The sequence below is a fragment of the Odontesthes bonariensis genome, chromosome 4, assembly GCF_027942865.1.
Source record: "Odontesthes bonariensis isolate fOdoBon6 chromosome 4, fOdoBon6.hap1, whole genome shotgun sequence".
NCBI classification, from domain to species: domain Eukaryota; kingdom Metazoa; phylum Chordata; class Actinopteri; order Atheriniformes; family Atherinopsidae; genus Odontesthes; species Odontesthes bonariensis.
In genome coordinates this window covers 41750928-41771753 of record NC_134509.1, presented here as the reverse complement: position 1 = coordinate 41771753, position 20826 = coordinate 41750928, and the positions used below count along the sequence as shown (strand labels likewise).

Here is a 20826-nt window from a genome sequence, read left to right as displayed (position 1 = left end):
GGACAAGCACAGACACAAGTCCGCTATCAGAGGCTAAGAGGAGATCATTGGTAACTTTCAGCAGTGCAGTTTCTGTGCTATGATGCACTCTGAATCCTGACTGAAACTCTTCAAACAGATTATTTCTGTGGAAATGATCACAAAGCTGAGCTGCAACTATTTTTTCAAGAACTTTAGACATAAAAGGGAGATTGGATATAGGTCTATAATGAGCCAACACTTCTGAATCAAGAGTAGGTTTTTTAAGTAAAGGTTTAATTACAGCAACCTTAAAGTCTGAGGTACATATCCTGTCAACAAAGATAGATTGATCAAACCCAATATGGAAGTGTCAATTAATGGGAAAACCTCCTTGAACAGTCTGGTTGGGATTGGGTCTAAAACACAAGTTGATGGTTTAGAAGAGACTATTGCTGTCGTTAGTTCAGAGAGATCAACTGGACAGAAGCCGTCTGAATACAAATCAGGTTCTAAAGATACTTCTAAAGCTGCTGTACCTGATGATACATCACTGATAATAGTGGGAAGGACTCCATGAAAGGTGTAAAATTCACTGTGCAACTGTAACCCAGGTTATTAGGCCCTTGAATAAATTAATACTTATGTGACAGATAAATAAATAGGTGGTTTAATTTAAAAAAAAAAAATGTCTTTGGTGGTTTCCTTATGGTTTCCTTAGCTAGGTAATTGTTTTTGAATTGGCTCTATATGAATGAATTGGACTGATTTTGAATTTAATTAATTGAATTTGATTGGATTATGATTACTGGAACTGGATTCTAATTGGCTTGACTACTGTATCATGGATAATGTATGTATATATTTAAAGCATTGATGTTGAACAAAATGGCCTCTTTTGTATAACAAGATGTTACATGTGGTTGCTTTCAACCAATATTTCAAAAGTGTCACACAAATATTTGTAGCCACTTACTGTATTTGATTGGAAGCAGCAAAAAGAGATCCAGAGTGTACAAAAGTATAGCTTCCTCCTCAGACAAAATGACACCCACATTGCTACTTGTGACAAACAATTTTATTTTTGTTTAAGAAACATTCTTCCACTAAGGAACTCTGATTCAATCATCAACAAATTATCCAAAAGTTTCACCCAAAACTTTTGTGAAAATCGAAAAACTTTTAGCTTACAGATATTGTACGCATGATATTGGGGCTCTTGATTTGTGAGCTTGTTATGTTCTTCCAAATAAAAGTGCTAAATTCTTTTTTTTCCCATACAGCTTATGTTCATGTTTATATTGGTAACAGGCAAACATATCCTCTTGCTGACGTCCAGTGTTGCACTATGCACAAGAGCAGGCAAGCTAGACAAGACATCATTGTGGACAAAATGCAACAAAACATTTGTTTCAACCAAAGATTTTTTTCTCTCCATGGACTATACTCGTAAAAAAAACATTTTGTCATGTATGTCAATCATCTCAGTGAGGGAGACACCATTGAGCATCTCAAATATTTTTTAAGATAAACTGAGAACCATTACATTAAATTTAGACACTTTAATACAAGTGCCATTTGCTTTGTATCCAAAGCAACTTAGAGGCATTAGGGGCATTATGGGGCTAAATATTTTTCCCAAGAACAATTTGACACGTTAAGTACAAAAGTTGGGGATTGAATCAGCAACCCTCCAACTGATGGTCACTACCCATACTAAAAAGACCAGGTAATCCATGTAGCTTCATTTAAAGTCCTGTGCAGGTTTCATGTAAGATAATAATTTTCCACTTTATTGCACTTTTAATCTAAGTACAGACACCAAACTAATTCTAACTCACTTCTAATATTTCTATCTGTAGCTGGATCCATATGACTTGTTGCCTCGGAAAAGGTTTTCATCCATCAAATTATTTGGAACCTTAATTTGTAAATAAATTGCAGTTTTAGACTGCACTCATTTCATCACACTAGATCTCAGGTGGTGTCTTTCTATTTCAGTGAGGTTATAATTCTCCTTTTATACTTAGCAGTCTGCATGTTGCAATGGAAATGTTGCCTATGGCTGACTTCTAAACACTGACAGAGCTGCATAAAATAAAAAACATCACAGACACCATAGAATAATAAATAATTTACCTGTTCATTTTAATTCATTCTTACCCTAACTGTGATCACATTGTGTCCAGAGGTATGTTTTTGCATGTCAGTCACCTCCCAACATACATGAAACATGGAAGGTGTCTCATGTATGTCGGAAGGCTGACTCATTTCATTCTGCCACTGCAACAGGGCAGATAATTAATGGAGCCTCATTCTGTCCGGATTTGTTTGTACAGGGACTGAAGAATGGATGGATTGTGTCAGGAAAGCTACCTGTGAATGTATAGATAAGCACTTTGGCCTCCACATTGTAGAAAGACACCAGTCCCTTATCACAGTCCACATAGATCCCAATCCGGAAGGGTCTGACGTTGACTGTCAGGTTGGTTGAGGGTTCTGTTCGGAAGACGTAGTTGTTCCGATCCCGCAGACTGAGGAACCAGTAGCCATGAGCGGGGCTTACAGTGAATTTGCCTTTTCGACTGACAGACTGGCTGGCAACTCCCAGATCCCAATCGGTCTTTCCTCCAACCTCAACCTGGAAGATGATGAAGTGGAACACATTAATGTAATAGGTGCATTTTCCAACACTTGAAGATGAAGTTACTAAGGAATGGGAGGGAATCAAACCATTACACTGAGTTTGTTTGCCCATAAATCTAGATACACTTGGGGAAAAAAAGCTCTTTAAATGAGCCGTCATTGGATAATGACACATTTTCAGTGTATTAACCTATTTTATTGTTTGGATATGTCACCATTGAGGTAATGCAAGTTTATTTCTAATAACCTTAACTGTGGATGAACCATGTTGCACTCAGTTAGACAGCAGCAGTATGGAAAATGCAAAGATTCAGATTAATCCAAAAGGAGAGGCTGTCTTATGGATTTTCAATACCTTTGGCATTAAAAATTGACTTGTATTATCTCATCCATGTTGTAAGTATTTTGGGTTAATGGGTTAATACCATTTTGAGGATGATTTGTGAAATACAAAATAAAAAAAACACACACTCCTAAACTTCCCTTTCATAGTGTTTGATCCTGTTTTTGTGCCCATCCATCCATCCATTGTCATCCGCTTATTCAAGGTTGGGTCGTGCAGGCAACAGGTTCAGGAGAGAAACCCAGACATCCCTCTCCCCAGCGACACTCTCCAGCTCCTTTTGGGGGATCCCGAGGCGTTCCCAGACCAGAAGGGATATATAATCCCTCCAACAAGTCCAGGGTCTACCCCGGGGCCTCGAAGCAGGATGTGCCCGGAAAACCTCCAAAGGGAAGGTGACCTGGAGGCATCCTAACCAGTTCCTTTTGGCAAACACCAGGCAGGCTGTTATGTACCTTTTACTGAGGAGTGGCTTCCGTCTGACTAGTCCATCATACAGGCCTGATTGGTGGAGTGCTGCAGAAATGATTGACTAAGGCCTTTCTACCCCGATCACTCAGAGTGGACTTGCGGCCAGCTCTAGGAAGAGTCCTGATGGTTCCAAACTTCCTCCATTTACGGATGATGGAGGCCACTGTGCTCATTGGGATCTTCATTGCTTCAGCAATTTTTCTGCAGCCTTCCCCAGATCTGTGCCTTGATACAATCTTGTCTCAGAGGTCTACAGACAATTCCTTGGAGTTCATGTCTTGGTGTGTGCTCTGACATGCTCTTTCAACTCTGGAACCTTTTATAGAAAAGTGTGTGCTTTTCCGACCAATCAACTGAATTTACCACAGCTGGACTGCAATCAGGTTGTAGAAACAGATCAGTGGAAACAGATTGCGCCTGAGCTCACTTTTGAGGGTCATGGCTAACGCTTATTTAAATGTTTTGTTTTTGTTTTTTATTTGTAATAATTCTGCAAAAGTTTCAAACAAACCTTTTTTTAACGTTGTCATATTGTGTGTAGAATTTTGAGGTAAAATATTAATTCAATCTATTTTGGAAAAAGTCTGTAACAGGATATTGTGGAAAAAGTGGAGCCCTGTGAATACTACTGGACACACTGTATCTCTAAGGCTGAGCCCAGCTACCCTCCATTTCAGACACTTGCATCCACGATCTCTTTCTTTTAGTCACTACCCAGATATTGTGACCATAGGGGAGGGTTGGAACAAAGACGGACCAGTAAATTGATAGCTTTGCCTTCCAGCTCAGCTATCTCTTTACCACAAGAGACCGGAGCAGGGTCTTCATAGAATAGAATAGAAAAGAATAGAACAGAAAAATACTTTATTCATCCCCCAATGGGGGAAATTCAAATTAGTCAAGTAGCTCAAAAAAATTATTCATTACTGCTGACGAAGCCCCAATCCGTCGATCCATCACTCACTCCAACATGCCATCACTCGTGAACAAGATACCCAGATACTTAAACTCCTCCACCTGAGGTAGAGACTCATTCCCAACCCGGAGAGAATATTCCACCTTTTTCTGGTTGAGAACCATGGCCTTGGATTTGGAAGAGCTGACTATCATCCTGGCTGCTTCACACTCAGCGTGCCGAAGGCCTTGGTTTGAATAAGCCAATAGAACTACATCATTCATAGAAAGCAGAGATTTGACCCTGAGGTTCCCAATCGACATTAAAGAGGTGTGTCAGCCAAGACAGCCCAACCGCATTCCAGAGCCTTTTCCATCTCAGGGCAAATCTTGTCCACCCCCGGCGCTTTCCTTCTGGGAACTTCAGACTCTGCCTGTTCAATGGAGGACATGCTAGCCGGATTGAGGAGATCCTCAAAGTGCTCCTTCTACCGCCTGACAATATCCTCAGTTTGGGTCAGCAGTTTTCCACCCAGGTCAAGCCCAACCTGGGAAGGCCTCTGCTTTCCCTTTCTGAGTCATTTAATGGTTTGCCACAAAATCCTTGAGGCCAAACGAAAGTCTTTCTCCATAGTCTCCCACACGCGAGTTTTAGCTTCAGCAACCACCAATACTGCAGCCCTTTTAGCCACTCGGTACCTGTCAGCTACTTCAGGTGACCCCTAGAACAACCAAGCCCGAAAGGATTCAGCTTGACGGCTTTCCTCCTGGCGTCCACCAGCGGGTCCTCCGGTTACCGCCATGACAGGCAAAGACAACCTTCAGGCCACAATTCTTGGAAGCTGCATCCGCAATGGAGGTCCTGAACATGGTCTGTTCAGGTTTCCTGTCCCCAAATTCCCCAGTATGTGAGAAAAATTCTCCCGGATGTATGAGTTTAAGACCTCACTAAAGGCTTCCACCAGACGTTCTCAGTTCACCCTCTATGCTTGTTTGGGCTTACCAGGTCTGTCCGACAGTCTTTGGCGACCCTCTTGCTCACAGGGGAGAGGGACACCTGGCTTGCCCTGGCTTGTAAGTATTCCCACACCCGCCCAAAGCCCTTCTCCAGGAGTTTGGTTCCAGAGCCAATGCTGTGTGTGGAGGTAAGCCTTATAAACTGAATCTAGTTGGTACTGCTCCAGCTCACACTCCAGCTCGGGCTCTTTCCATGCCAGCAAAGTGATGTTACACGTCCCAAGTGCCAGTTTGCTAGGGATTGTCACGCCACCGCCTTTGCCTGCTGCCCAACTTACAGTATGCCCAATCTAAAATTTCCTCCCTGCAAGCGGTGGGTACCCACGGAGGTGGCTTTCTGACTCTTGTCCAACCGAGCCCCAGGAGCCTAGGCCCGGCCACCAGGCACTCACAGGCCAGCCTGTAATCTGATTACTTTTTTCAAGTAACGAGTAAAGTAAGGAATTACAATTGCAAAAACAGTAATTATATTATTGTTACTTTCCCACAAGCAGGCTGCGTTACTGCGTTACTAAACTGAGATTTTGTTTGTGAGAGTGTCTCATGACAATCACGTAAGAGCGGTGCAACATCAGTGCATGTGTAGATCAACGAGAGATAACATGGAGCGTGGGAGAGAGCAGGACCATGCAGCGTTTAATGCTTGGAAGTACCGACATTACTTTGACTCGGTAAAAAGTGACAAAAACATCAGCGTCCGCTGCACACTCTGTGTGGGAAGAAAATTTTTATCTACAGTGAAAAATTCCACCTCAGATCTGGGCAAGCACCTAGAAAGCCGGCACAGGACTGTGAATCTCATTGAGAAACCCCAGGACCCCCCCACTGACAGGACCGCTGCGGCTACCACATCCAATTCGACCGGGCACACCTCCAACGGCCCCTAAACAGGTGAAAATAGACTGAGGAGCGACAGGTGTTTTGAAAGAGAGATTTGATTCAATTCTATATGATGGAATATGCAGAAAGAATAGAATTAGGCTGAAAGGTCTATTGCTTTATAGCGTACTCAGGTTGTGCATCATAATTTTTTTGAAAAGTAACTAAGTAAAGTAATTATTAAAGTTACTAATTAGTTTTGAAAATAAGTAATCAGTAAAGTAACTAGATTACTTTCTTGGAGAAATAATGAGTAACTAATGACTATTTCCAAGTAACTTAACCAACACGGCTTATGACTACTGTGCATGGTTCTCCAGCTGCACTGCAGCAGACAGAAGAGGGTCATCACCACAGCTGCCCCCTCCCCTCTTTACAGGAACTATAGAACTCCCGCTGCCTGAGGAAGGCCCAGGCAATACTTAAAGACACTACCCACCCTGGACACCGCTACCCTCTGGCAGACGGTTCAGAACACTGAAGGCCAGCACTAACAGACTGAGGAATGGCTGTACTTATTGAGGTATTCACTGAGATCACACACCATATGTGTTTGTAAAAAATCATTTTAAATCACCTTCAACAAATACTAATGAGAACTGATTCATTTTTATGCAAACTGTATTTTGATCATTTGCTCATAGGATTTCTTAAGGGTTATAAGATTAAATCATATGGGATCTGTATAGATTGATGTTCGGGTTTAGGAAACATAAACCCTCTCTACCTTTAAGACCAGGCTTAAAACTTTCCTTTTTGATAAAGCTTATAGTTAGGGATGGCTCAGGTGATCCTGAAACATCCCATAGTTAAGCTGCTATAGGCCCAGCCTGCTGGGGGAGCTCCCATGATGCACCTCTCCATGTACATGTGACATCATTGTTGTCATTAACTTGTGTTTCTCTCTCTCAGCAGGTGTCCCTGGCCTGGTGTTACAGTGTTTGTTGTCCCCTCTTTCCTGTCCTCTCAGCCCCCAGCTGGTCCAGGCAGATGGCCGCCCTTCCTGGTTCTGGTTCTGATGGAGGTTTCTTCCTCTTAAAAGAGAGATTTTTTCTTTCCACCATCACCTCGAGCATGCTCAGCGCCGGAGATTTAATTGAAGAAAAGTTTTGGTGCAATCTTTTGTGGTCCTTAGCTAGGCCATTATTTAAAATTGGCTTTGTATGAATAGGATTATTATGGATTTTAATGTATTTAGAATAGAATAGAATAGAAAAATACTTTATTCATCCCCCAGTGGGGGAAATTCAATAATTCTTTCATTTGAATAGATTATGATTGTATTACAAAAAAAATTGCCTTCAATTGGACTGTTTCTTTGAAGTGCCTCGAGATGACAACTGTTGTGATTTGGCGCTTTATTAGTAAATCTAAATGAAATTGATGCTGAACCTGCAGATGAAATAACACCATTGCAATTCTTTAACATAATGATAAATTAATCTTTTCAGCAAGTAATTCTTACAAAGCCATCTATGTAAACACAGAAACCCACCTACCTCCCAGTAATGGCGTCCTGAGCTGAAGCCTTGGTGGGCCAGCACACACACCACCCGGTCAAAGCGCTTTGGGTTGTCAGGCAACAGCTGATGGCGCTCACCACAGTGTACCTGCCTCCCATCCACTGAGATGATGAGACGGGGGTGAGCTGTCCTCGGGTCAAGAGTCACGTCGGCTGACAGATCGGAGAGAGTCAAGGTTGGTTGTTCGTCAAACAAAAAAAATGAAAGAAGAACAAACTATGAAAGCATGGGTGCAGATCCCGGGGGGCACGATTTCTGAAAAACATGAATCGTCACCCCCAATAAAAATACCCTTCATAATTCAAAATTGAACAAATGTATTGTCAGACTTCACATTCTTCACATTTTAGATTCACATCTAAGAAGAAATGATTGGAACAAATAATGTTTGACAAATATATTTCTGACTCCACATTCCACCTTTGAACTCCTCCACTTCAATGCAAATGAACGGGTGTTTCCTGCACACTGATGACATCAGCAGGCTTTAACCCCCCCCCCCTCCCCCTCAATCTTTCTCTCAGCTCTGGAAAGTGGGGGCTGGGGGCTAGGGTTATATTTTGGTTGATTTTCATGATTTTGTTGAGTCTACTGGTCAGATTGATGATAAAAAAGAACAAGATAGGTACATTTTGTCATAAGGAATTTTTTTTACTAAAAAACATGACTATATAAATGAATGGATATGAATTCATTGTCAAATTGTAAAATTATTCATCCTTTATTATATCCAGGAGTTGTCCAGATACAGATAATAAGAGTCATACAGATGAGAAGAGTTATACAGATACAGGATCTCTTCTTCCAGGGAGTCCTGGAAAATGACGGATGAAAAAAAAAGGAATGATTTTATATCAATTCATGTAAATAAATCCGATTTTGTTGGGTCAACTTGTGTTGTGTTTATTGTGCCCTTAGAACTGTCTTTTTTTTTTAGAACTGTTTATCAGCATAACTGCCATTGTGAAAACATGATCAGTTAGTTTACACAACTTGGTTAGGGCTTCATATTTTGATATTCATCCATTTCAATTAATCTTGCATAAAGTAGTCCCATACACTGGGAGAAAAGGAAGATGGTGAGAAGAATTGGGGATCTGGGAGGGTCGGAGGCGAAAGATAAGAACGTGAGTAGACATTTTATGCCTGAGACCCTTAAAATGATGATTTACTAACAGTTAAGTAAGCAGTGATACTGGCTGTTTAGGACAAATATACAAGAAAGGTAAGCACAATAAATGATTCCCAGTGCAGTACTTTTTGAATGATATGGCGAGCCTCTACGAAGTTGGGATTTATGATGGCATGGTATAAGTGGCTTATGGGCAAAAAAAAGAAGTCCCTTTTGTGTCCCCCCAATCCTGACGTGGGATCTGCACCCCTGTATGAAGGTCAACAAGTGTTTCGTGAGGCTTACCTGCATATTCTTGAACCCTCCTTACCTCTGCAAAGAAAGAAGAACATACATTTTCATTTATCTATTCGTTTTGTTAATGCAGTTAATGAACTGATTTTAACAGGAACAGAAATTCTAAATATGCTTTTGTGCTGTTAGTTAACCAAATCTAACTTGGGTTTCCTCTTGGAACAGACTTGGCTGATGAGGATCGTTGACCTGTCCAAAAAAAAAGGAAAAGATCATTGAAATTCAGAAAAGCAAGAAAGATATAAAAGTTTTTGGAATAAAATGGAAAAAAATAGAGAATTATGTCACAGTGCAGTTGGTCCATTTGGTTGTAAAGGCCTTGAAGAACATTTTCAAAGTAATTCACATCTCAAGTCTACATAAGAACTTACAGACTTCATTCATTTTCCGTATCTCCACCTGAAGGTTCTCCATAATATCATTGACAGTTCTGAGCACCACCTCTGATGTCCGCCGAGGTGACACAGAGACACGGGACCAGTCCTTAACCTGTGGACATGTGGTCAGGGCAGGGAATGTCTGCAGGGAGAGAATATGTCAAACAAGTTGGGACTGCCCTGTTAGCAGTTAGCAGTTACTCAGTAACCAAATACTATGAGTGCCTGCTTAATTTGCTCATGGTCCATCATGCACCACGAACATGGCCTGGCCTTTGGAATCTTTTGATGAGTTTTGACGTTTAAAATCTAAATCTCCATCCCTCCGCTTCCTCGTTATGAGGATTTTGGCTTCTTAAATGAAAGACTTTCAATAGATTCTACAGCCCCTCTTAAGATGCTCTGTAGTATTTGGCATCTTTGCAACATTCTCTCCAAAAGATCCAATTTGAAGTAATCTCAGTAGGATATGCTTCAGTATCCTGATGCCTCTAGTTTCTCTCCCCTCAGAACGCTGTCAGCTGGTGCTCAACACAGCTCCACAAACCTCACTATCTAAGATATCATCTTAGATACTATCTAATATCCAATAAGATATTCTGAAATTCCCAGACCATTGTCAGAGATTGAGTTTGTCATTTCAATTCTTAAGATAACACTGTTGTCTGAAGGGCATATTGTACATTGTGTTAACAAACTCAAATAAATGCTAAGTATTTTCCCTCAGGATTTCAGATTTTAAATGCTCCCTTCACTGCTGTTAATAAGTCCCATGAGCGAAATGTTCTGTTATGCTTCTGGAGAATTTGTTATCATGGTGAGATATATAGGAATGCCACATATCTCTAAACTCTGTGTTTTGTATCATCTTATTTCATTCTTTTTCCCCATCCTTTTCATTTACCTGCAGAAAGAGTACGTAGTCTTCAGACAAAGCCAGCTGGCTCAGCTCCGTACTCCTGTGCTGAAGTGCAGCTATCTCCTCCTTGAGCTCTGTCAGCAAACTCTGAGCTCTGCGCTCTGCCGCCCGCAGAGTCCCATCGATGACCTGGTGGCGACAGCGGTAACAGCAACACTGCATGTCAGGCAGGCTGGTGAATTAAGCTGAAGTGGTCAGCAGATGGTTCTATTTGGGTTTCATTGAAAACAGTTTGGGTCTTCCATACTAATGGTGTTGGTTATTTACCTCCAGGACTTCAGCTTGGCACTGCTCCACACTGGAGATCAGCCTGGAAAAAGCACTCACAGCTTCGTGTCTCTCCCTCTCAGCAGCAGCCTGATTGAAAGAAAGTAAAAAGGTCGTACTTTGGAAGTTTATGAAACGTGAGGCAAACCTAGTTCAAACGTGCTCTCTATGCTTTTATATGATCAGTCTGGGAAACAGTAAAATGGCAAATTCTGAAAAATTTCTTTAGCTTGGACTTAATAAAACCTATTCTGTGATATCATTTAAGGTCAACATTGCATGTAAATCTAGTAACGTACACACTATGTAGCGATTCAGTTCCAAAATATGTTTAAAAATGACTCAGGAGTGGCAGGGCTGCTTTGGACATGATTTTATAAAGAAAGGTGTGGGTTTCCATTTGCAGTTGAACTAGTGTTTGGCAGCAGTCTGTTCTTGTCATTCACAAAACGTTGAACAATAACTCTGAAACTCACTTTTATCTCTCTAATTGAGTCATGGATCTCCTCCACTTTGCCCTCTCTCTCACAGATGAGATCTTTCAGGTCCACCTCTGCGACCCCTAACTGGGACTGGAGAATACGAAAAGCACATGTCCAGAACTGGTCACAGGACGGCTTATACCAGGTGAACAGATAGCGCACGCACGCACGCACGCACGCACGCACGCACGCACGCACGCACACACACCTTCTGGATGTGCCACTCTCTCTCCGCGGGGACCACTCTGTGTCCTCGGTGCCCGGCGGTCTCCACACAGACGCTGCACACACAGGTGTTGTCAGAGTGACAGAAGAACTCCAGCCCTCTCAGGTGGGTGGGACACTGAGGCAGACTGGGGCAGAATTCACTGGGACTGCAACAATGAAATGACATGCTAGCATGGTTTTCAATTTCATTGCCCAATATCCAAAAATCACAATTAATTCCAACATATCAGTGCTTCAGCCATGAAGATATTGTAGGTGAAAGTTTAATGTGTGCTTTTCTAAAAAACATGTTACTGTCAGCAGTTTGTGCTGAAGTCAAGGAGAAAAAAAAAAAAGATTTGAATGAAAAACATCACAGATAGTCCCACCTGATAAGTTACAAGTTTGGAGTTATGTTTTGTTATCTGACAACAGTAGACTACCAATATCTGGCCCTGTACCTCTGACCTGGTTTCTAGCAACCTGTCAGAAAGATATCTGGCTCTAAGTGCGTCTGTTAGCTGCCTGGCGTGGAGCAGCTTCAGGTTGATGGTGAGACTGAACCAAACAGTGAAGCTGGATGCTGTAAAATCCAAACAGTGAGCAGAACAGCTCCTTCAAGTATCATCTGTTACAGCATACTTAAACTGGTTTGTCACCATAACCGACTCATTCCACATCAAATGCATTTATTTGATCTGTTATTCATGTAAAAGTGCTGATAAGAGCAGCATGGAAGTTTTTTCTCACTCATAAGCGTAAGACAGAATATTTCATTTATCTTTATCTGCTTTACTTTCAATTTATTTCTGGAATAGACTATAGTTCAAAAGTGCAGTTGCGTGTACATTCATTATTGTAAGGATGCAGGATGTTCCCAATAGCTGCAGATCTCTGTCAACCTACTGCAAAGAGCTTAGAGCTGCAGCGATGAACTGTTTGATCCAGGAGGAGTTGGGAGGAAATTTCAATCATTTTTGGCTCAACAATGAACTGACATATGGTATAACTGTTTTCAATTTGGACATTTCATAGATCCTCCCCCAGAATAAAAATCAATCAAAGTATTTACAGTTGTCAGACACACGAGGAGTTGTAAAAGATGGTGGTCTCAAGGTATGTCTTTCACAGAGCCCTGTCACAAAGGGACATCGCTTTGGGACGTGTTGTGGACAGAATGTTCTTTAGCCGGAACCATCACCGTCTTGTAAGGAGAACTGTTCATTTTAACCTGTTGAGTTTCCACGTAATCAAGGCAACCAGCAAAAGGGTGTCCATGATGTTGGTTGTGTTGGAAAAAGGTTTTATTTTAGACTTAACCGTGATCATTTCTGAGAGCAAATAATGTTGGTCATTGTGTTGTGTCGTGTTGTTGTATTATTGACTGAACACATGTTGGTCTCAATCTCATATCACACAAAGGCCGCTGGGTAAAAGTGCATCCCTCTCCTTCCTTCTTATGAGGACATAAACAAAAGACTTGGGAATTACTTCTCTGATATAGAAACATTTTTATGAATTTCTTTCCTTCAGCTGTTGTAGGAACGCTACTTTACAGGACATAAGCGATACTGAAAAGTATGAATAAAATCACTTCTATGAGCTGGGTGACTTTTTGTTATTGGGTACACACAGTATTATAACCATAAAGGATAATATTATACCACATTTATGGACTCATTTCTTAATTTCTGATGTAAAAAGTGTAGAACTGTACCTGTGAGGTGGGGAGTAAGGTGGTGGTGGGTGAGCCTGGAAGGCAAGGGGAGCGTTGGGGCTTTGAGGGGGAGAGCTAACACTGTCGGAGAGGTGGGCATGTGGCTTTCCAGGAGCTGTCTGCTGCTGAAAACGTGTTTTCATTTCAGCTAAGACACTATTCGGCAGCTCCGCTGGTCTCATGGGCGCAGACACTGCAGGCTGATGATGATGCTCCACTTCTCTGACTCTTCCATCTATTGGCAAGCTGGAGTTTGCCATCTGCTGGAAGTGTTCAGTGATTTCCTTTAGGGTTCGATTGATATGGAGCTCTGGCCGCTTGCGAAAAGACTCCTTGCAGAGGGGACACTGGTAAGACTTTGCACCCCGTCCTCCTCCACCTCCGTCCCAGTAGGAACAGATGCAAGGCTGGCAGAAACTGTGGCCACATGGTGTTGAGACTGGGTCGCGGAACACTTCCAGACAGATAGAGCAGGTGAACTGGTCTTCAGACAGATAGGCAGCAGGCAAGGCCATAACCACTTAGTGTTCAGCTGTACAAGAGAGAGTTCCAACAAAGAAAATGACTCATTAGGAATACATAAAACTCTACAAAGTGATACCACGTTGCTGATGCCTCGTTCTTTTAGTTTTAGGGCTATCAGAAGTTAATGTTTTCCCTTCGAATAGTGAAATTCTTAAGTAGTAAAGCAGCCAACCAGCACTGCTTGGGCAGTCTGTGTTGCTGCTGCTGGAATGTGACTTGAGCTCAAAGAGTATGCGCTCACACCCATGCCAGCATACACACTGAAACAACACACTGGGGAGTTTTGAAAGATCTGGAAATTCAGGCTTGGTTGGAACATGGTATGACGAACATGATGTCATCATTCCCATGATAAATATAGCAACAAAGGCAAGTCATTTTCTCCTCTCCCGTACACAAATCAGGATGCATCATTAAAGTGGAAGTATTCTGTTCTCCCTGTCACCTTATTTCTCTTTGCCACAGAGCGCTGAGGAATAGAAATTGGAAATATCTAAAGATCCCAAAAGGTGGATCCCAAAATATGCAGTGCTTTTCCTGTTTAAGTTACATTTGTTCAAAACTGCAGTGAAAAACTGAAACTTCTAAAGCCTAATTATAAGCATTTTGCAACAAATTACAAAATTAGGCCCATTTTCAGTTTGGAGATAACTGTGAGGTGTTGCTTTAAGCGGTATCATAGGTAACTGTAAGTAGCTTTCCTTTAGAAGGTTTTTTTTGGACCCTGCTGACCTTTATTTGACTGTTGGTGGAGAGGAAAGGGGGCAGAGAGAGTGGGGGAAGACGTACAGCAAGGGCCTCTGGCTGGGACTCGAACCCAGGACCATCGCGGACCTTTGGCCCCTGTTCTTGGGAAACCTGCTCAACCAGTTCAGCTACACAGTGCCCAAAAACTAGCTAAGTTGTTGTCAGCAGAAGATGAAAGTGGAACACACACACATACATATGATTGTGTTCTTATTCACAAAGTCCTACATTTGTGCTCGAACATAATCCTCACCGTTCTAAAAATGTAAGTTTGATAGTAACGTAAGCAAATGAGTGAGATTATGTGGCTATCAGAAGCGTTTCCTGTACGTTCTGCTACCAAGGATCTTATCACACAAACAAATAGGCAAAAAAGTTGCACAACAAGTAGTGCAGTTTCTCATTGGTGAGCCACACACAATAGTTTAGGTATGAAGCAAACAGCCTGAGCATTGTGACATTAGCTAGTTCAGAGGGAACATGACACAGGACCGACTGGGTCTTTTTCCTGGGAAATGACTCAATGCTTAAGTTACTGCAGGTCCTGATATAGATCAGTGAATTGTTTTCATTCTCCACCCACCGACATGTTGAGGTATTCTATGTCTGGTATGTGGTTCTAGCTGGAAGACAGGGAACAGTTCTTCCAGACAGAACTAAATTCTTGTAACTATCATAGAAATGTAGCGAGTTAGCTGGAAATAAGTGTCAATTGTATGAATGAGACTGACCGTTGTAGTCAACAAAAGATGTAACAGCCTATATTCTGTGAATAATGGGCTGAATAATACGACTCCTACCAATTGCTAACAAAGCTAAATTGTAGACTTAAAATAACACTGAGGTTGCAAACATCACTCTTAAGATAAAAAGATAAAAGTTATTTGGTCTCAAAATTCTGACTACATTATTGCAGATTTTGAGACAATAAGTCAGGATTTCAAAATACGTAATCAAACCTTTCATACTAAGTATGAATAATCAGATAGAATTGCTGAGGTTTAAAAAACTGTCAGAATACGAAGAGAGAATTCTTATGTCAGAATTCTGATATAAAGTCAGAATTTTAGATACTCAGTCAAAACATCAGAACTCTGTCAGAAGTTGAAGCTTAATAAAAAAGTATTTACTCAGAGATTTTTAATCAGAACTCTGACAATATTAGTGTAAAATACTGAGAAATAATTGGAGATTCTAGATTAGAGATACGAGGATTTCTAAGATGAAGAAGTCCAAAAGTGGGAAGTTTTTACACAAAGTCCGAATTTTGAGATCCTTAGTTAGAATTTTAGGAAGAACTTTGGGTTACTAAGAAAGGACTGTGAAATCCAAGTGAGAGCTTTGAGACATTCAGTCAGAGATGATCATCACAGAGAAGTTTCTTTTTCTTCAAAATAGTTTAATGAGAAAAAAAGAGAATCTTTCTCACCGGGAGATTCATAGATGTAGATATACCATCATTTTACAAAAGAAACCGAGATAATGCATTGAACGGTGATCGTAGCACACAGTAACAGCAACAGTTCATTGTTGTAAATATTCCTCACTCAAACTTTAAGAGGTAATTACCTCTTTCTTTCGATTGATTTCACAGTCAGTGATCGTTTCCAAACTTTCAAATTAATGCACTAAACAAAACACACGGCATGCTTTTTACCCTCATAGAGATGATCTTTATCCACACATTTACCCAAATTAGTTTGTCTGTGTTGGATGGAGTTTAGATGACTCAGCCAAACCTAAATGCCTCGTCGCATTCTTTCACAAACTGCTCACAATCATGTGCACCTCTGCTGTCAGCCGGAAACCTTGGTCGCATGTGTACCTACATTGCTTATGGACTTTTTACAAGATAATCATGAATCAGTCACAGTCTGAAATAACAGGCAATGACGTAGAAAATATTTAGAAAAATGATCATAATAGGGTAATTCCAACATCTGTGACTGAGTTAGCGTGGCTTACCTGTGTATGAGGACCAAACGTGTTGAATAGATAATATTTCTTGCTCAATAGTAGTAAAGGGATGAAGCATAAGTCCAAAATGTTCTCAACCCTAACCCTCTCTGTGTTTCATAGTGTTTTTCTCTTAATCTGTCTGCTTGTGAGTTGTAGCATTACTGGTCGTGTTCCTTCCGTGAACAGGCTCATGATCCCTCCCCTCTCACCCCTCACCCGGCAGACATATAACCAGCCCAACCGGCTCAACCGGTGGAGCTCCGCAGGGCTGCTTTTTTCTTCCTCTCCTCTCAACTTTACTGCTTGCTTCTCCTCCATCACTACTTGAAAAATTCCCACACAACAATAGCATGTTACTTACACTATTTAAAGAATCAAATATTGCATATTTTAATATTTTCTCACTTCCCAATTTATTGACTTCGACTCCTGCTGAAGCTACCACAGGTCAATGCTGAATTTTGAATGGGAATTCAATTTCCCATCAAAGTTTTCCGTACAAATTAGAAATCAACTCGATGAGTCAATTCTTTGACATAATCATAGTACTCTTTTCTTCTATAGAATCATTTCTATTAACAAAACACTTTTCTAAACATAGATAATAAAGTGTTTTTCATTTCACAGTTTGCAAATATGATCAAATGAATATGAAAACTTGAACAAAGCAACACAAGTATAATAATCAAGTAGAACATCATAAAGTTGTAGGGCATTGTGTTGGAAAAGGAAGAACGATCAACAGAGTAAAATCAGAAAAGGCTGTCTGATAAAAATGTATTTGAATAAAAAGTTCTTTTATAAAAAAGTTTTAAACGCAGGCAGCTCGCTCTACATTTAAGAACCTCTGATTCAAATGCTCAGTCACCTAACCCTAACCCTTTCAGTTGTGCCTCTGAAACAGATTAAAGTCAGCTGAGTAGGAATCTCAATCTAAGTTTGGACAAATATCAAACAAAAATATCAGAACAAATTCTAATAGGATTTGTCAGGCCATCTGTTTAGGACCATGATTGCACTGTTCACTCTTTCATGAGAATTCAGATGTCAAATTGTTTTTGTTTTGGCTGGACTCGGAGGCACAGGTGTCAGCAAAGCCAAAGCCCACAGTGCCGGTGTTCTCATCTTAGTTCGCAGCACCATTGTATGTATATTTTTAATACTTGAAAGGAGAATTTAAAGAAAGAGGGGTCGTGAGGAGTGAGGAAAGGAGAAAGTTTGAAAAGATAAATACCAACAGCCAAAGACCGGGTAATCAGCTGTTGCATATATGTAGAGGAAACAAAGCAACCTGCGACCATATACAGGATCGTCAGGAGCAGCTGCAGAAACATAAATGGGAAGAAACACACAACAAACAAACAGCAACAAACAAACAGCAACAACATCATCAGCAGCAAGTATATGAGAAGGAAAGTCTCTGTAGTTACTGCTTATTATTAAGATTAAGATCAGATTGTTCTAGAATGCGCCGCTGAGGGTGGCAGCACGTTGGAGTAGCTCTGGACCTCACATTGAGATTTTCTTTTTTTTTTAAATTTCATTCCTGTTTTTTCTTGGAAGAAATTGCATTTTTTGCACTGTTCCTTCCTGCCTTGGATGCTGTGCAGCTGGATTGATTTTTCCCAATACTTTTGTATATTTTGCTCTTTTGTTATGATGCATAACCATAGCAACAGGGTGGTTTACAACAGGGAGCAGCTGATTAACATTGGAAAAGCAGAAATAATTCGACAACTGAAGCCAGAAATCCCACTGGAATTGAAAAGGAGGCGTCGTGGATGCAGAGCAGGAGCAAAGAGGAGAGAAAGAAAGAAGAAGTTCAAACCATCTCTGCCATCCTGCATCATGGGAAATGTAAGATCGTTAGCTAACAAGTTGGATGAACTTTTAGCCTTGACAAGGACTCAACAAGAATATCGGGAATGTAGCATTATGTGTTTTACTGAGACATGGCTGCAGGATCATATCCCCGACTCCAGCATCTCTCCTCCGGGCTTCCTGACTGTACGAGCAGATCGAGATTTAAAGAGTAGCAGGAAAAGGAAAGGGGGTGGATTGGCAGTGCTTGTCAACAACAGATGGTGTCACCCAGGACATGTTACTGTGAAGAGTCGTCTCTGCAGTCCTGACATTGAACTATTGGCAGTAAGTTTTCGTCCATATTATTTGCCAAGAGAGTTCACCAGTGTTGTTTTGGTGGCTGTTTACATTCCACCCTCAGCTGTTGCCGACACTGCATGTGATGTCATCAGTTCCGTTGTTGCTAAGATACAGACACAACACCCCAATTCTTTTGTGGCAATATCTGGTGATTTTAATCATGCCTCACTCTCTGCTACACTGCCAACTTTTCAACAGTTTGTCAGCTGCTCTACCAGAGAAAACAAGACATTGGATTTGTTTTACACAAATGTCAAGGATTCATACATTTCCAAATCAAGACCTCCCCTGGGTAAATCAGATCACAACCTTGTTTTTCTCTGTTCAGCATATAAACCCCTTGTCCAGAGACTACCTGTCACAAAAAGGACTGTTAGAAAGTGGTCACAGGAAGCTGAAGAAGCCTTACAGGGTTGTTTTGATGCAACCGATTGGATTTCTCTTTGTAAGCCACATGGAGAGGACATTAATGCCATGACTGAGTGTGTGACTGACTATATAAACTTCTGTGTGGACAACACCATCCCCACCAGAACAGTGAGATGCTTCCCTAATAACAAACCCTGGATCACCAGTGAGCTAAAGGAACTATTGAACAAAATAAAAAGAGCCTTTAGGGAGCGAGACAGGGAGTTACTGAGGAGTATACAGAAGCAGCTCAAAGTCAAGATCAGAGAGAGCAAGGAGGTGTATAGAAAGAAGCTTGAGAGTAAACTGCAAAGGAACAATATCAGAGATGTGTGGTCAGGAATGAAGAAGATCACAGGCCTCAAACAGAGGGAGGATCGGATGGATGGAAGTCTGGACAGAGCAAATGAGCTGAACACATTCTTCAACAGGTTCAGTTCAGGAACAAGCTCACCATCCTCCCCTCCTGTTCCCAGCCAAAGAGACATCCCACCCTCCTCTGACCCACAGCTTTCCTGTAACACCTCCACCTCAGTCATGGATTCTTCTGCTTCCACTAGTTTGTCTTCAACCCAATCAGGAGATGCTGCTGTCCCCTTTGCCTCCCCCTCCCACTTTTCTGTTTCTAGAAGTCAGGTGAAGAGGCAGTTGGAGAGACTGAACCGGAACAAGGCTGCAGGTCCAGATGGTGTCAGCCCCCGAATTCTGAAGGCCTGTGCAGAGCAGCTCTGTGGGATTCTGCAACACCTTTTCAACCTTAGCTTGACCCAAGAGAAGGTAACACTGTTGTGGAAGACATCCTGTCTGGTTCCGGTACCAAGGAAAACTCAACCTTCAGACATCAATGACTACAGACCCTGACATCCCACATCATGAAGGTCCTGGAGAGACTCCTGTTGACCCACCTGTGTAAGCAAACCAGCACATATCAGGACCCCCTGCAGTTTGCTTATCGCCATGGAGTTGGAGTTGAAGACGCTATCATACACCTGCTTCAACAAACCCACTGTCATCTGGACAAAGCAGGCAGCACTGTGAGGATCATGTTCTTTGATTTCTCCAGTGCATTTAACACAATCCAGCCTGATCTGCTTCGTCTGAAACTCCAGAAGACTCAGGTGGAGGCCTCAACAATCACCTGGATTAATGACTACCTGACAAACAGACCACAGTTTGTCAGACTGAAGAATTGTGTGTCTAACCAGGTGATCAGCACCACAGGAGCACCACAGGGGACTGTACTCTCACCATTCCTTTTCACTCTGTACACTTCAGACTTCCAGTACAAGTCAGACTCCTATCATCTACAGAAATATTCAGATGACTCTGCAGTTGTCGGGTGTATCAGAGATGGACAAGAAGCTGAGTACAGAGAGCTGGTGGACCGCTTTGTGGCATGGTGTGGGAACAATCATCTCATCTTGAATGTTAACAAAACAAAGGAGATGATTGTAGATTTCAGGAGAAACAGGGTCAGATCAAACCCTGTTTCCATCATGGGAGAAGAAGTGGAGGTGGTTGAGGAATATAAATACCTTGGTGTTCATGTGGACAACAGACTGGACTGGAGACACAACAGTGAAACCATCTACAAGAAAGGACAGAGCAGACTGTACTTCTTGAGGGAGCTAAGGTCCTTCAAGGTTTGCAGCAAGATGTTGCAGATCTTCTACAAGTCTGTTGTTGAGAGCGTCATTTCCTCTTGCGTCATCTGTTGGGGCAGCAGCATCAGAACCAGGGACCTAAAAAGACTCAACAACCTGATAAAGAAGGCTGGTTCTGTTCTGGGGACGACTGTGGAACCTCTGGAGACAATAATGCAAAGAAGGATTTTGCATAAAATCAAGAGAATTATGGACAACCCTGAACATCCTCTCCATGAGACTGTTATCAGAAAA

At 41.6% G+C, this 20826-nt stretch overlaps 1 protein-coding gene across 1 annotated transcript; it reads right to left on the bottom strand.

Moving 5' to 3' along the window:
* Nucleotides 1–1018: 1018 nt before the first annotated feature.
* On the bottom strand, nucleotides 1019–16554 carry btr01 (bloodthirsty-related gene family, member 1). The gene is made up of 11 exons (XM_075464216.1): nucleotides 16364–16554; nucleotides 13127–13658; nucleotides 11411–11576; nucleotides 11197–11292; nucleotides 10721–10810; nucleotides 10439–10582; nucleotides 9529–9676; nucleotides 9302–9346; nucleotides 9149–9175; nucleotides 7708–7883; nucleotides 1019–2599 (listed from the first exon to the last, which is right to left on the bottom strand). Exons 2-11 carry the CDS (start codon nucleotides 13639–13641, stop codon nucleotides 2231–2233), a joined length of 1776 nt encoding a protein of 591 aa, XP_075320331.1. The 5' UTR covers nucleotides 13642–13658; nucleotides 16364–16554; the 3' UTR covers nucleotides 1019–2230.
* Nucleotides 16555–20826: the final 4272 nt, after the last annotated feature.

Bases quoted from the DNA above. Each gene is read 5' to 3' on its own strand.
- btr01 (XM_075464216.1), bottom strand. From the start codon at position 13,641: ATGGCCTTGCCTGCTGCCTATCTGTCTGAAGACCAGTTCACCTGCTCT. The intron at 10,583-10,720 runs GTAAATAACCAA...TGTCGCCACCAG, and splicing joins GCCAAGCTGAAGTCCTGGAG to GTCATCGATGGGACTCTGCG. The intron at 7,884-9,148 runs GTAAGCCTCACG...CCGATCTGTCAG, and splicing joins GAGGGTTCAAGAATATGCAG to CCGACGTGACTCTTGACCCG.